Source organism: Solea solea, chromosome 6, assembly GCF_958295425.1.
Source record: "Solea solea chromosome 6, fSolSol10.1, whole genome shotgun sequence".
NCBI lineage: Eukaryota > Metazoa > Chordata > Actinopteri > Pleuronectiformes > Soleidae > Solea > Solea solea.
The window spans coordinates 25,471,088-25,485,451 of NC_081139.1; the positions used below are offsets into that span (position 1 = coordinate 25,471,088).

Below are 14,364 nucleotides of genomic sequence, written 5' to 3' on the forward strand. Positions count from 1 at the left end.
CCAATACTATAGCACACTGTATTTGTTCCACAGCTTGAAATGCCTAACACATGTTAAAAGCTTCATAGTTTAAAAAGGTCTAAAATGACAGATATCAGAAGATGCTTGTTTGTGGTATCGTCAGTATCGGACAGAAAACTATCGTGCCATCCCTATCTTTATAAACAGTGACCCAGTGAATCACAGCGGCGGAAAATGTTACATCAATATACATTTTTATTATTTACTCTTTTTAAAGATTTAATATTTTTTTCAGGTGTTTATCTTACAATATCCTCAGGTTCAATCATTTGTAAAAACATTCATGAGGCATGTATATATATATATATATATAAAAAAAACAAGGCATCACCAAATAGACACATTAACCCACATACTTCCTCAGACATATACATAAAAATGTATGCAATTGTCTTTTATGTATTTTACACACACACATATACACGCTTATATATAAAATACACTTTTTTAAGTGTTGTTCAACGCGTGGCCGTAATTTGGGGTCTCCTATTTTCAATCTGCCATTATCATGAACATCGCAGAGAAGTTCCTTGTTGAAAGGGGAAAACTGTGATCGGCTGTAGTAGACCTACAGAGAGAGAGAGAGAGAGAGACTCGAGGAAGGCAAAAAAATACAGAACTCAAGTCAACCCTGCTTCCACCAAACAAAGAGCAGAGCACAAATCACTCACTCCTTGATATAAAAAGAAGAGGGAGATTTACAACTGTGACAGTACATGTAATGTGCCTGTAGACAAATCATTACTTCTTCATCCTTGTTGCTCAGATGAGAGGATGAAAGTGAGCCACTGCAGATCTTAAATCCAGTCATTAAAGGCTTCACTGTTATTTTACCCAATCTGATGTGATGACGCTTAACCTGCTACTTAAACACACACACACACACACATTTTAGGGGAAATCTCTAATGACAAGAATGGCTACAATGAATGTGAAAACATTCTGTTCAAAAAGGTCAGGAACACAAGCCAAAGTGAAAATAAAAGACAACAGATCACTTAAAAAAGCCAATATAAATACCCCTGATCTACTGAATAAAGGTGACACGCAGAGGAGAAAAGAGCTGGATCATCATCATCATCATCATCATCAGGGGTACCAGGGTGTGTCAAACCATAAAATAAGCATTTGTTGAGATTAATTCAAAGCAGAACACATTTAGCAATCTTAATGTTTTACCTTTACATCGTTTCAGTGAGAGATTTATCAACATAAAGTCCCATTTTCATTGGCTTCTTCATTTGACTTCAGACAGAAGTTCTTTGATTGTTGTAGAACAGGATTGTGGCTGTTCAAACTACCAAACTCTCTCCAAGCCTCAGGCCTCAACCTGCACTCCGCTTCAGTCCTTAAACATGTACACCACCTTAAGTCCTCCTCCTCTCTGCCTCGCTTTTATTTATTGCCATTTATTTCAGTAAGAAAATGAAGAAAGATTACTTTTCTGAGAGAGAATTTGACAAATATTTCACAAAGACACTCATATCACAGACAAAGCAGCAGTAAATACTACCATTGTGTAAAAAAAAAAAAAAGAAGAAGAAAGAAAAAGGACCATAACCTAATCCTTGTGGGTTAGATGAGAATATTTTTAAATTAGGAGAACACGTGTAGCTTCATTCTTAATCATTTCCAATACTACTAAGTTCCACAGTGCAGCTCTGGAAAATGACTACTTAATTGTTTGTACATTTTGACATGGAAAAACTAAAATGAAGCATAAACTGCAGAGAAGAGGGGATGTAATAATGAAGGGTACAAATATACACAAGAACAATAGTCATGTTCCTGAGTCCACATGTGAGAGCAACCAACTTGGGGGACTGGATGATGAGGATGTGGTGGCAGTGGAGGAGACAAAGAGGTTAACTCCACAGTCCCGCGTAGTTCCCGTGCAGGCCAGAACACAGAGGTCCGCCCGCGACAAACAGCTTGGTGCCAGAGTCGTCGTAACAGTGGGTGTACACGGCGTTAGGGAAGGAATGAATGTCTGAGAAGTAACTCCTCCACGTCTCATCGTGATTCTGAAACAATCACAGAGAAGAAGACAGGACACGTTAGGATTATGTTATGGTGAGTCTCTAGGGTTCATGTGTAAGGAATGCCCCCTGAACTTGGATTTCCAACTTGGAGCGACCTCACCAACCCTGACATGGGATTCCAAGGTGGCTGCCACCATACAAACACTGCTACTTCAGCCGTACACAAAGCACTGTTTCATTTATAACCATAGACATGTAGAGCATTGTTGTCGTCTGGTATTGCTAACAATGGCTAGCATCAGACAGATTTTCCCCCTAACTTCTCAACTGAAACGCGGCAAACTTGGGGGTGCAGCACTATTCTATTTCCATATATATATTAAATTATTTGTTAATATGTCATACAAATAAAAACAGCTGCAGCCCTACAATGGAATTCTGCATTGAATACTTCATGTCTTCAACGCTACTAGATTCTCTCCAAGAGAACGTTTATGAACAACAACAAAAACAAAGTACCAGCCAGCCTTTCCCAGTGGTGAGCTTGAGGATGCCATCTCCTGGGCACTTCCGGTATCCTCCAACAGGATTCAAAGGGTTCTCCAGGAATCTCTGAGCCCGAATATCATAGAAGAGGAGCGAACCTTGGCCGGTGCCCACTGTCACGATGTGCTCATAGAAACTCACTGAACGGATTCCTGCACAAACACACAAACACACTTAGCTGCAGAGATCCTCCACAGTAAACACCAACTCTCCAACTAGTCCTGGGCAGTAGAACCAAAACTGTATATCACAGTGTTTTTCAAAATCACAGCTGACTGTGTGTGTGTGTGTGTGCGCACTCGTATTGAGTGAGGGGATGAACGTAAGGATTGGTAGCATCAAGATTTCAACGATACTAGTTTTTTTTTTTATACTTCTCATCGACTCGGGATGAAGAAAGAATTAAACAAAATAATTTAAAGTTAAATTAAATTAACATTTAGGAGAAGTGAAATTGTGTTATTTTAAAGCAGTTATTTTCAAGGGCTACATTTTAAATGGAGAACATGTGGATGGATGTGTATTCATAATCATGAATGCGTCAGGCTAAGCACCATGCATTATTCGGTCTGAACGTGGTGAACTTTAGCGCAGTGTTTAATGCACTCTTGGAGCATGTAGCCTTGACTATCGAGACACAGCTAGAGACACACTCAGATCTCTTATCATGTGAACAGCAAAAATCGGATACATTTTTTCCGAGAAATACCGTTTTCAGCACGTCAGCGCTTATTGATGAGATTTGAGGTACTTCAACATTTTTGCACCAGGGCCCATTTAGTACCGGGTTTCGGTACCCATCCCTAGAGTTGAGTGCGTGGTCAAACAAGAAAGAGAGAGTGGCACAGTTCAGTGTGTGTGTGAATGGTCGAGCACATGAGAGGGAGCATGGGTGATGCAGCTGAGAAAAGGGTCCCCTCAAACACCAGTATATCCCCAGCACTCTTTCTGACTAAAATCCACAGATAAGGTTCTCTTACGTTTGTGTATGAGTCACTGTCACATAGTAACAGCTGACTAAGAGTGTCCCTGAACCGAGAATCGTTACAGCTCACTCACCACTTCCTCTCTCTCTGGAGCTGACTGACTTGATGTTGTGTGTCGGTTGCCGTGGATCCAGAAAGGAGACGTGGGCCTGAGACCCTACAGCGTACACTGACCAGTCCTGTCCATAAGCCAAACACACGTTCTCTTTGCAGTAAAGTAGCTTAGTGGACAATATCTGGGGAAAGAAAAGCATAAAATGAAGTTGGTTTTAGGCATCAACACTAAAGAAATTAATGTGAAGAACAGTGCTTCTTTGTATTGTTTGAGCACGAGAATAAATATGTCACAGCTGTTCAGAGAGATTCCACAGTGGAGCTCCTTTATAAATGTTAGTTGAATACATTATACTAGCACAAGGTAAACAGGGAAGCTGCATCACAGAATGAATATTAAGCATTTTTCATTGGTTTAGTTCAAGCTGAAGTGCATACCTATATATAAATGATTGTCAGTTTCATTCAAACCATTGTCATATAGATTCCCACAAATTTAATGAAGTCTATCGGCTCCACATGACTGTGTTTCTCAGTATAGTGGTGTTTACAGCTTGTCTTGCCCGGTGACATTCCCACACTGCACACAGGAAGTCATTTGTTTTATGTCAAGACAGCTTGTGTGTGTGACTCTCCGCCTGCAGTAAATACAGTTACGGTAGATTTGTCACTCGTCACTTTTTTTTTTAAAGAAAGAAAATAAAGTGGCCGTGACTCTGTAAAGTCACTAAATATTCACATGGAAAAAGCACTAAATGTAAACAGGCGAGACATTATTTCCCTTTCTTTCCTCTGGCTCAGTTCATTCTGTCTCTGTTTCAGTTATTATATCTATAACGTGGAAAACATCTTCTCTGCTTTTGGTGTAACATTACAGCACAACTTACAGTCCTTAAGACATAAAACTCAGAGACTTGCAATACTCGTATAGACAAATAGGTGTACATTACTAAAACATACTAGAAAAATACTTAAGTATAAAAGAAAATAGAGGCAAGTAATATAAAAAGCATACTCCTTACCTTACACAAACTTTGCTCAGCTTTCCAGAGGTGAAAATAGCCATCCAAAGACACAGCACCCAGTTCCTGAAGGAGGAAACACAGCATGGGAAGATGAGAAGCAGAGACAAGGACCACAGATGAAGTATGTGGATAGAAATACATACATATACATATACTTCATTTCCTAGTGATTTCTTTTGAATCGCCACATATAAGGGACTTACTTAATTAACATCACTGATTTCTACCTTAAAATGTTAATATAATGTTTACAAATGGTTCTCTAAGTAAAATGCAAGGAAAAATGATGTCAATTGTTTATAAAGCTTGAAGTATATTTAAACATTTTTCCAGATAATACCATCAATCACTCTTATTTCAGTCAAAATAAATCACATAATGACGGAAAAACTCGCCTCATGCCTATTAGCAACAGCTGCAATCATTACATCTCACCTCCTCGTGTCAAAGCTCTCCCTCCAAAACAATGGAAGTTGAGTTTAACTTTAGTAACATGTTTTTGTAACACAATTTGATTACAAAAAAAAAGATCTAACCTGGCATAACACATATTATTCTTGAACTGAACTACATCACTATGTCCCAACGGCTGTGTCAGGCGGCGCCTTACTTTATGGTTGTTGTTGAATGCCAGGGCACGGACTTTACAATTGTACGGATTGGTACACTCCTTTGGGATGTCCTTGAGGGCACGGTGGGAGATGTGGGCGTAGGAGGGTACTGCTTCCTCCGTCTGGCTTCTTTCAGCCTGACTCATGACTTCCTCCGTCACCTCCCACAGGCCCATGGAGCCATCTCTGGAGCCTACAAAATCAAATACACACACAATATGACTATATGACTGCTAAGACCCTTCATCTATTAGTTATGGATGTCAAGTTATTCTTAAGTTAACCGTCTCAGTGTCTGACTTACTGTGGTCACTGATGTAAATGGACCAGAATGTGGAAAACTGAATGAAGCTGAGCTGTGATTTGGCTCGTTATGTGAACCGCTTATAAATTGTAAATTGCCCCAGTCCTACTTTATATATTCTTCTTTCTTTTCCACAGAGAGGCTCCAATGTACAACCGAACTCTGATCCGCACCACAGAAGCGAACTCGCAACAAGTGAACCAAATGCAGGAAGCGGACTACAACGCAAGACATTGTGGGTAAACACAACCAAAACATACGTGTGTGTAGAACGATAGCCGGGGGAAATGTCCAAGCTCATTGTTGCAGTGTAACTGTGTTGTATGTTCACATAAAACCATAGGATTTGATGCAGCTTCGCGTTTTGCTCTGATGTGAAGGCAACAGAAGTTGTCCTGCATTAACGGATAAGCCAGTTCTCTTGTTCATTGTTTTCCTGTCTCCTCCTTCTGTAATTCTTGATGCAGCGCTGCCTCAGGCGAGGAGGGGAATATGTTATTCAAAAGTACGACAGTTTAAAGCAAACTTGGAGTGGCTGAATGTTGCAACCCCCAATCGTACCGAGTCTAGCGTAGACTATTAGGTGTGAAAACCACCTTAAAAAAGTGCTCTCATCACAAAAATCCAATGACCTAAATGTGGCCATTTCCTTCTTCATTGCAGAGGATATGATGCCATTCGAAATAGTGGAGAGGCTGATGAAGACTGCTGTGCCTCACTACAAAACTGGACTCACTAAACTCTACAATCAGGTAAAAGCTGCTGTATCCAAACGTTGAACTGTGTTGTTATTGATGTAATATGCTGATAATGACTCCTGTTTTTATTTAAACATTCAAATTATTTATCCAAGGTTTTATATGTGCGATTATTATTAACACTACTACTATTAACACGGTTTTGTAAGGTTTTGGATTATGATTTATTTTAATATATAATAGATTAAATGTAAATCTTGGTGAAATTATTTCAATTTATTAGTGATTTTTATCACCGTATTTGAAATTTCCATCCCTACTTCAGTAGGTATGTGTTGAAAGTGCCCTTTCCCAGAGCTCTATACATTTAAGTTTGGACAGCTTTGACTTGGACTCAAAGAAATGTGTCTAATACTCATTCAAACAGACTCACCAGAAACTGCCATGTTGTCGCTGATCCATGCTATAGAAAAGATCCAGTCATTGTGGCCATCCTAAAAAAACCCAAAAACAAATGACTACAATGTAAAAGCAAAACAGATCACGTGCTTCATGCTACATGGTGAACAAAGTTTTTTACAGTTGAAATCTTAAAGAAGCCACTGCATGTGTCAAATCACAGTATTGTGGGTCTGAATTAGGGTTGTTTGAGCGCTTTGAACCGATGCCTAGTTGTGGTGTGGTGATATCACATTTCAGTGCTTTTGTTGTTTTTTCGGACAATCAATCAGCTGCACGTCACAGAAGAAACACATGGCTACTTAATATGCAGCCGCTGCTCTGAGGCTCCTCACTGTTACTACTGCTGCTTCGAGAAGATGCATTTTCATCTTTGAACGATAATGGACCAGGAAAAACACATTACAGAAGAACTAAATTGTGGCTGTTAAGACAGATGCTTCTGGTCATGCTGACACCGATCTCACTTCTGCTATGCTACGGAAATGTTACGGAAGAAGAAGCCACAGCGTGTAGTCGCGAACTTTCTCTAGCGCTTATGAACAACAAACAGATGGATTATTTAGCGGCCAAAAGAGAGCTGCAGGACATAATTGAGGCGAACAGACATACAGTAGTTACTTCTGAGATGACCACATGACAAAGCACCCCAAACCTCTTATTGACCTCATATCTTCTTCTGGACTGAGTTTTCATTAACGTTGTTAATCTATGTTACGTTTGTGTTCATTCGAAGTCGGAGCTCAGTATTGTTGTTAAAATGCAAATATACGACACAATAACAAACCAACCTGACGTGCTTGAATAATGTGTGAATGACACAGCTTTGGGTATACTATAGGAGGGCACTGTTATGCGAGGCAGCTCCAACCAGCCCAAACCAGGCAGATTTTGACAACACATTGGTGGGTCCTACTGTAGGTGCAGGCATGCAGTTCTTCAATCGACAAAAAAGATTGATAATATCATTTTATATCGACTGACTTACATCTCCAACACAGACAGGATCCAGTGTGGGCAACTGGTAGATGGCCAAGCTGTTGGGGTTGTCTCCTCCGGTAGCGAGCAGTGTTCTGGAGGGATTGAGTTCAATAGCATGGATTCCACAGCCCTGCTGGTCCATTCGTGATCGAGAACCTCCAGTCGGGTAGTAGTGTCGACACGCCACCATAGCACCCACAGCTGTGGAGCCTGAACAGTGACATTCCCTGTCCTTCAGCATGGGAATACGGGTTATCTGCCCCGTCAGGACATCTGCTACAAAAAGCTGCAGGTGACACATGGAAAGACATAAGATTAGCCCGACATAAAACAAAAAAATAAACATGTGAATATTTTAAGGAACTCTTTACAAATGTGCCGTGACTACCATCAAAGGCTGTGATGTTATGGCGCTTTCCATGATACAGTTCCAGCACAACTTGGCTTGGCTCGACGCTACTCAGTTTATTATTGGTATTTTTTCACCCACTCCTTAACGGGGGCGGAGTCAACTGCCGTGATATCGTTTTATATGCGACACACACAGACTACTGACTAGTGACTTGTAAAGCATTTCTTTTCGGTGAACGGAATCAGTAGACCCAGTTAATTCATTTGTTCACAGAATCGTTCAGTACTTCCTGCATGACCGCATGACATGTCACTCCGTCACTGGACTGAAATATGACGAAAGGGGTTGTGATTTGGCTCGCCGCTCCCGATCGCCGGCTTTCAGCAGTGCGGTCACAAAATACACCAGACTCCTCTGTGAAATGTCCCTGCTATGCATTGATTAACGCATGTCTTCAGGATTTTTAAGTCTTTTTAACTGGATCTACAGTTTGGCATTGTTCAGTTTGATTTCTGTTTCAGGCGTCATGACTCTTCCAGTGCACTCAGCTAATCAGTGGATGGCAGTCTGTCAACGTCACAATCAATATCGGCTCAGCTCGCTTGGAACCTTGCCAGAGCAGGTACTATCGCTAATGGAAGAGCAAAAAAATAAAAATAAATAAGTAGAGCCGAGCCATTCAGAGTCGAGTCGTGCTGGAACTGTGTATAGTGGAAAAGTCTTGAAATAGGAACATCACCAAAGGCACAGTGCAGAATATGGCCATTGGGTGGCAGCAGAGGCCCATTGATATATAGAAAACATGTCCACTTGCCTGTTATTAAAGGATAATAAAGCTGTTGAAGCAAATTACACGGCCTGGCCAAAAAAAAGTCAGGGTAAGAAGAGAGGCAGATGAAGTGATGCACCCATCATGCCTAGTGCCTACTCTTCAAACCTGTGGGGGATCTGGGGTTGCTGCAGTTGGTCAGGTCTAGGTTCAGCAACATTCTGTGTCCAAAGAATGAGGTCAGCTGACTACCTGAATATTCTGAATGACCAGATTATTCCATCAATGGATTTTTTTTTTTTTTTCAAATTGTGAAAGAGTGGTTCAGGGAGCATGAGACATCATTTTCACACATGGATTTGTCACCACAGAGTCCAGACATTAACCCCACTGAGAATCTTTGGGAGTGCCGGAATCAAAGTTAAAGGCGGTCCAACGGCGAAGATCCTTTGTTAGTTACTACAACAGAGCATGTGCACTGTAGTGATACCTCACATACTTGTCCTTCATACAAATATCTGTGTAGTTCAAATACATTTTAATATTCAGATGAGTCTATTAAACAGATTGGTGAGGAAGAGAAAGACGGTTGTGACTTTGGAGGGGCTCAGGTTAGTAAATTAGGTGGAATCACTGACGAAAATGAGAAGCTTCTTTTAGACATATTCAAAGGCTTATATAGAATTAAGTGTATAAAATGCTGACAAGGCAAAACAGCACTGCTGTTGAAAATAAATCTAAAAGAAACACAGTTTAAGCTCATGTAATGGAAATACTTATGTTAAATGGACAGCTCAGTTTTTTTTTAAGTGTGGTCGTATGAGGCACTGACTGTCAGCATTCGTGCTGTGAACCAGCTTGAGAAAGTGATTATCTCGATGGAATTTGATGTGAAAGTGTTATGTGTAATAACATAGAAAAGGATGAAATATATTAAGATATTGTAGACTTAAGCATGCGTAGATTTTATTAGGCTAGTCTAATAAAATCTATTTTAAAATGTATATCAACATATCGATTAATTGAGAAAACAGTTTAATTGATTATGATGATCGTTAGATGCAGCCTTAAATTATATTGTGATATATATGCAGATATTGAGTCATTTAAAAAATATTGTGATAAGATTTTTTCCCACATTGCAGAGCCATGCACGTTGGAATGCCTGACTAATACACACAAGTTAGAAATGCAGTGGCAACTCACCGTGTTGCACTTGGTCCCACACACAACCTGCCGGTGGTTGAGCCACTGTGAAGCAAACACCTTGTTGAGTCTGCCCAGAGAGAACTCCTTCTCCTTCAGGATACCCGGGAGCCGTCCCGCTGCAAAGCCCCGTAGGCTCCGCTGGAGCTGCAGCTCATGTTGCTGCTGAGGTCTGAACTCCCGCCCACGGAGAGCACATACCACAGACTGGCGACTGCACCACCATGGCTGGGCATGACGGGACGAACAAGAAACATGGCTCCGCTTGTGTGGCACCTGACACCAGCCCAGCTGATGGAAACAGAGGGAAATAGGGTTATAACAATTTAGTATATAACAATAACAATTTTAGGATAATAAAAGTATTCTAATTCTGATTATGATTATGGGCCATAAGTCTCTATAAGAACACAGCAAAAGTCTTGTATCAAGTCAAATACGTAATAAAATACTATAATTAACATAAATAAAATAAAAATGGATCAGATAACTAAATTATCATTTATAATTTTGCACACAGAACATATTTAACTCCAACAGGGTTACATAAAATGGGGGTGAATCAAATCTTTTCTTAGACATTAGATACCATCCATCATATTATTGATGTCCTTTCCTAGTTTTAAAGAAATTGTTCTTTAATTGTTATCTATTGTAGATCTAATAGATAATCAATTTGTAATATTGAGGCATTCATTTAAATATTATGAGATGAATTTAAATATTAAATAAAAAATACATGGAATTTACATAAACTTATAAAAGACAACTCACTTGACAAAGCTTCAACTTTAAGCCTGATTATTTGGTGTACAGCAGAATTTGACTATTATTGAGAGTTGATTATTTCATTGTTTCTTACACATGTATTAAATATGTTTCTGAAAAGTAAAAAAAAAACTAAGAGTCACTATTCCTCTTTAGCTTTATTTATTTTTTTTTTTATTTATATACCATTGTTATCCAAAATCCAGATCTGGGTTCAATTCCCTGCTCCGCTAGCATATGAAAGAGGTGTGATAGAAAAGGCAGTGCAGATGTGCTGTATGAATGTGTGAATGGCAAAACTGTAGCATAAAGCAGTTTTGAGTGGTCATTGAGGCTAGAAAAGAAGCGCTTTCTCTATCTCCTTATCCCTTTTTTCTATTTGTTGAGAAAAATTGATACAATTCAAATTTAATTGATTTACCTACCAATGGCATATTTACAGATAATATATTTTATTTGCTCTATTTGCATATGGTACCTCATCCTTTGCTAGACTGTGGACATCTGTAGCTTGATGGTATGGATTTAAGACTTAGCAGATCACAGGAGTATTAGCGCTTAGACAAAGACACAGATCTAAACCACACACTGTGACCGTCTGTGAACATCTCCCTCGGCTGCATCAGTATCAGTAATGACTACAGGACAACATATATATATATTATATATCATGTCAATAGTGGAGATGTAGATTCAAACATGGAGACATTAGACCTCACATCGTCTCTGTTAGATACTAACCATGAACACCAGTCAAATACATAAATTACAGTGCATGGGCTGAGTAAAAATCAATGAAGATAATTTCACCTGAACGTTACACTTTGGACCTTTTATGGAAAATAAATGTCAAACTTGCTCAACCTACACACTTCTATTAACACAATTACATTTTTAATCAATTCAACAGAATAAAATGAGAGAAATCCGACAAAAGACAAATCTGTTAATATTCCCAGAATATTCCCATTTTGTCAGGCCATACTGATAATCTAGAAATAAATAGGTCATTCATTCAATCATTCATAGTGATATCATCCTGAGACAATATATTCAAGAAATGTGAATGCAACTATGTTGTTTACTTGTTTTCAACTGAAAATAATGTTGCTGATGTGGATGGGGTTCAATATAATCTGACACAGCTGATGTTGTTTGTCAGTATACTGATATATTGTGACAGACTGCACTCCCATCAGCTCCGTATAATGAAGCATGCTTTGTGTCAATAAATCGAATGTCTCATTCATTATCCTCTAAGGACGGTAAAATAAGTTAGCTAAATCAGAGTACAGCCGTGAGCTAACGTTACCACCAGCTAGCAGGGTAAAGGGTACATATTTTCTCCGTAATTAGTAAATTTATGGGAAATTCAGTTTTAACCGTGGTATTACACGTCTTTGTTTAGTTACTTGGTGGGGACAGGTCACCATCCCGGCCAAACAATGGGCTGTCAGTGCCATCTACCTACAAAAAAAGATGATTTTATCTTGCTCACAATGGATAATAACCATTGGCAAACGTTAGCTGTCGTGGTGATAACGGGACTACCGTTGGCTAACGTCAAGCTAACATTAGCGGCCACCGACATTCAAATCGACCCACAGCATGTACGCACATACACGAGTCTCTTATGTACACAATGAAACCGTTATTGCATAGTAAGGATGCAAATTAATAGTCAATGTATTGAAATACCATATATATTTAGCATCTGACGTGGAGTACATCAGCTAAATATGCTAGCCCTACTGCTTGTTAGCATTCTGGCTATCTAGCTAACGAGGATCAGCACCGGTTTCCGCCTACCTGTTGTTGGTCCTTGGGCTCTCCTGCCTTCCTTTTCCTGCTAACTGTTTTTCTCGCCATAATCTGACACACACAACTCCCTCACCCACATGGAGGTGAAAAGTGACGCTGGACACTTGATCATATAATGGCGTTTCGCTATTTTGTCCCTTGGCCCTCGCTGGTAGCGTCCGTCGACGAGGAGGGCGATCACATACGGGAGAGGTCGGTTGGTCGCAGGCTAAGGTGATCGTTTCTATCGTTAGTTCTTCTCCTGAGCTCCCCGGTCAAAAATCGAAACAGTTAGCACGCAAATCCACTGTGATTGACACTATTTTTGCTGCCAGGTCGTGTCAGCAACGGCGAAAGCATTGAGTAACGCGCAGCCGCACTCAAAAATTAAACAACAAAAACAAGGTCGAACGTGAACGCGAACGTCATGCGGGCCCGTGCACGTCGACGTGAGGGTGACGTCGCTCTTTTCCCAGTTGCCCATTGTGAATGTAATTATCTTTACAGATGTCAGTTAAATTGACATACACATCGTTTCATAACATTGATTTTCAGTAATAATTCTGAATTGTGTTTTTTACTTGTAGCTATTATATTTGTTGTTATTGTATTGATTATTCTATTGCAGTATCCCCAATTGATAAAGTAGATTAATACACTTATTTTCTGTTCTATTAAATGTCTAATTGAATGGTCTTCTGTGTACGTGTAACACATCTTCATTTGTTTTAAGTTGCTGAACTGTAAACAGAGGGGTTTCTAGGGTCTCTGGGGGGGCCTAGGCATAGAGGGCCATTGAATAATGAAGATTGTTACTGCTTTATCCTCCACATCAGGGTCTCAGGGAGCTGAAGCCAATCCCAGCTGACATAGAGTAAAAGGCAGGGTACACCCTGAACAGGTTACCAGTCCATCGCAGGGCCAACACACAGAGATAAACTCACACTCACACATACAGTCATTTTAAAGTGTCTAGTTAACCTCGCATTTTTTTTTTAACTGTGGGAAATCCACACAGAGTGGCCCAAACCAGGATGCAAACCACAGTACTAGCCACGTGCACCACTGTATGGCCTGGCCAATTCACTAACCTCAAAAAAAAAACATGCTCCTGAAAGTGGGCTTGAACAGAACTGGATGAGCAGCGATACATGGCCACAAGGAAATCTCAACCTAACAAATGTCTCTGCACTGGGTTTAGATTCTGACATTTCATATATATGAAACATGACTTAATCATTTTCAGTTCATCTACCTTGACCTTCACTCTATAATCTTGTGTACATTTCTGCTGACTAGGCCTCACAGTCCGATGTTTTTCCACCTGAACTGCAGCTGCCCTGATAACAGAGAGAATAGAAACGCATGCACTTTAAAAACCGAGACACTGAGATGATGCATATTTCATTACCTGCTTTGTGGCCACACTTGAGAAAATAGCCATTTGATGCGGCTCAAAAAAGCAACAGGCGAAAAAACTGTGCCCATTTAATCATGCGGATTTTCCAGATCATTCAAGAGTGCTTCAGAGAGCAACACTTACTTAATTCACTACTTTGTGAATTAAATTGTGGTGGATATTTAAACTGAACCTTTAAATATTGAGAACTCTGTAGGACTTGAAAAAGAATAAACTAATTAAAATCAACAGAATCACAACAGATATGTCAATGCAGAAGATCCAAAACCAGCACAACCTCTGTCGTTGTCAGAGCTATTGAGGCAAAAGAACGACACAGCTTTATGTGGGGTTGCCAAAACTCCACTTGTGTTAAGAATGACACCAGCACTATGTTTATCTG

General features: G+C 39.8%; 1 protein-coding gene across 1 annotated transcript; it reads right to left on the reverse strand.

Annotated features, from left to right (window-relative positions):
- Positions 1–198: 198 nt before the first annotated feature.
- Positions 199–12,975, reverse strand: dcaf12 (DDB1 and CUL4 associated factor 12). Its single transcript, XM_058632107.1, has 9 exons — positions 12,572–12,975; positions 9,995–10,285; positions 7,675–7,953; positions 6,661–6,721; positions 5,225–5,418; positions 4,612–4,677; positions 3,609–3,771; positions 2,523–2,701; positions 199–2,045 (listed from the first exon to the last, which is right to left on the reverse strand). Exons 1-9 carry the CDS (start codon positions 12,629–12,631, stop codon positions 1,887–1,889), a joined length of 1,452 nt encoding a protein of 483 aa, XP_058488090.1. The 5' UTR covers positions 12,632–12,975; the 3' UTR covers positions 199–1,886.
- Between the last annotated feature and the right edge of the window lie 1,389 nt (positions 12,976–14,364).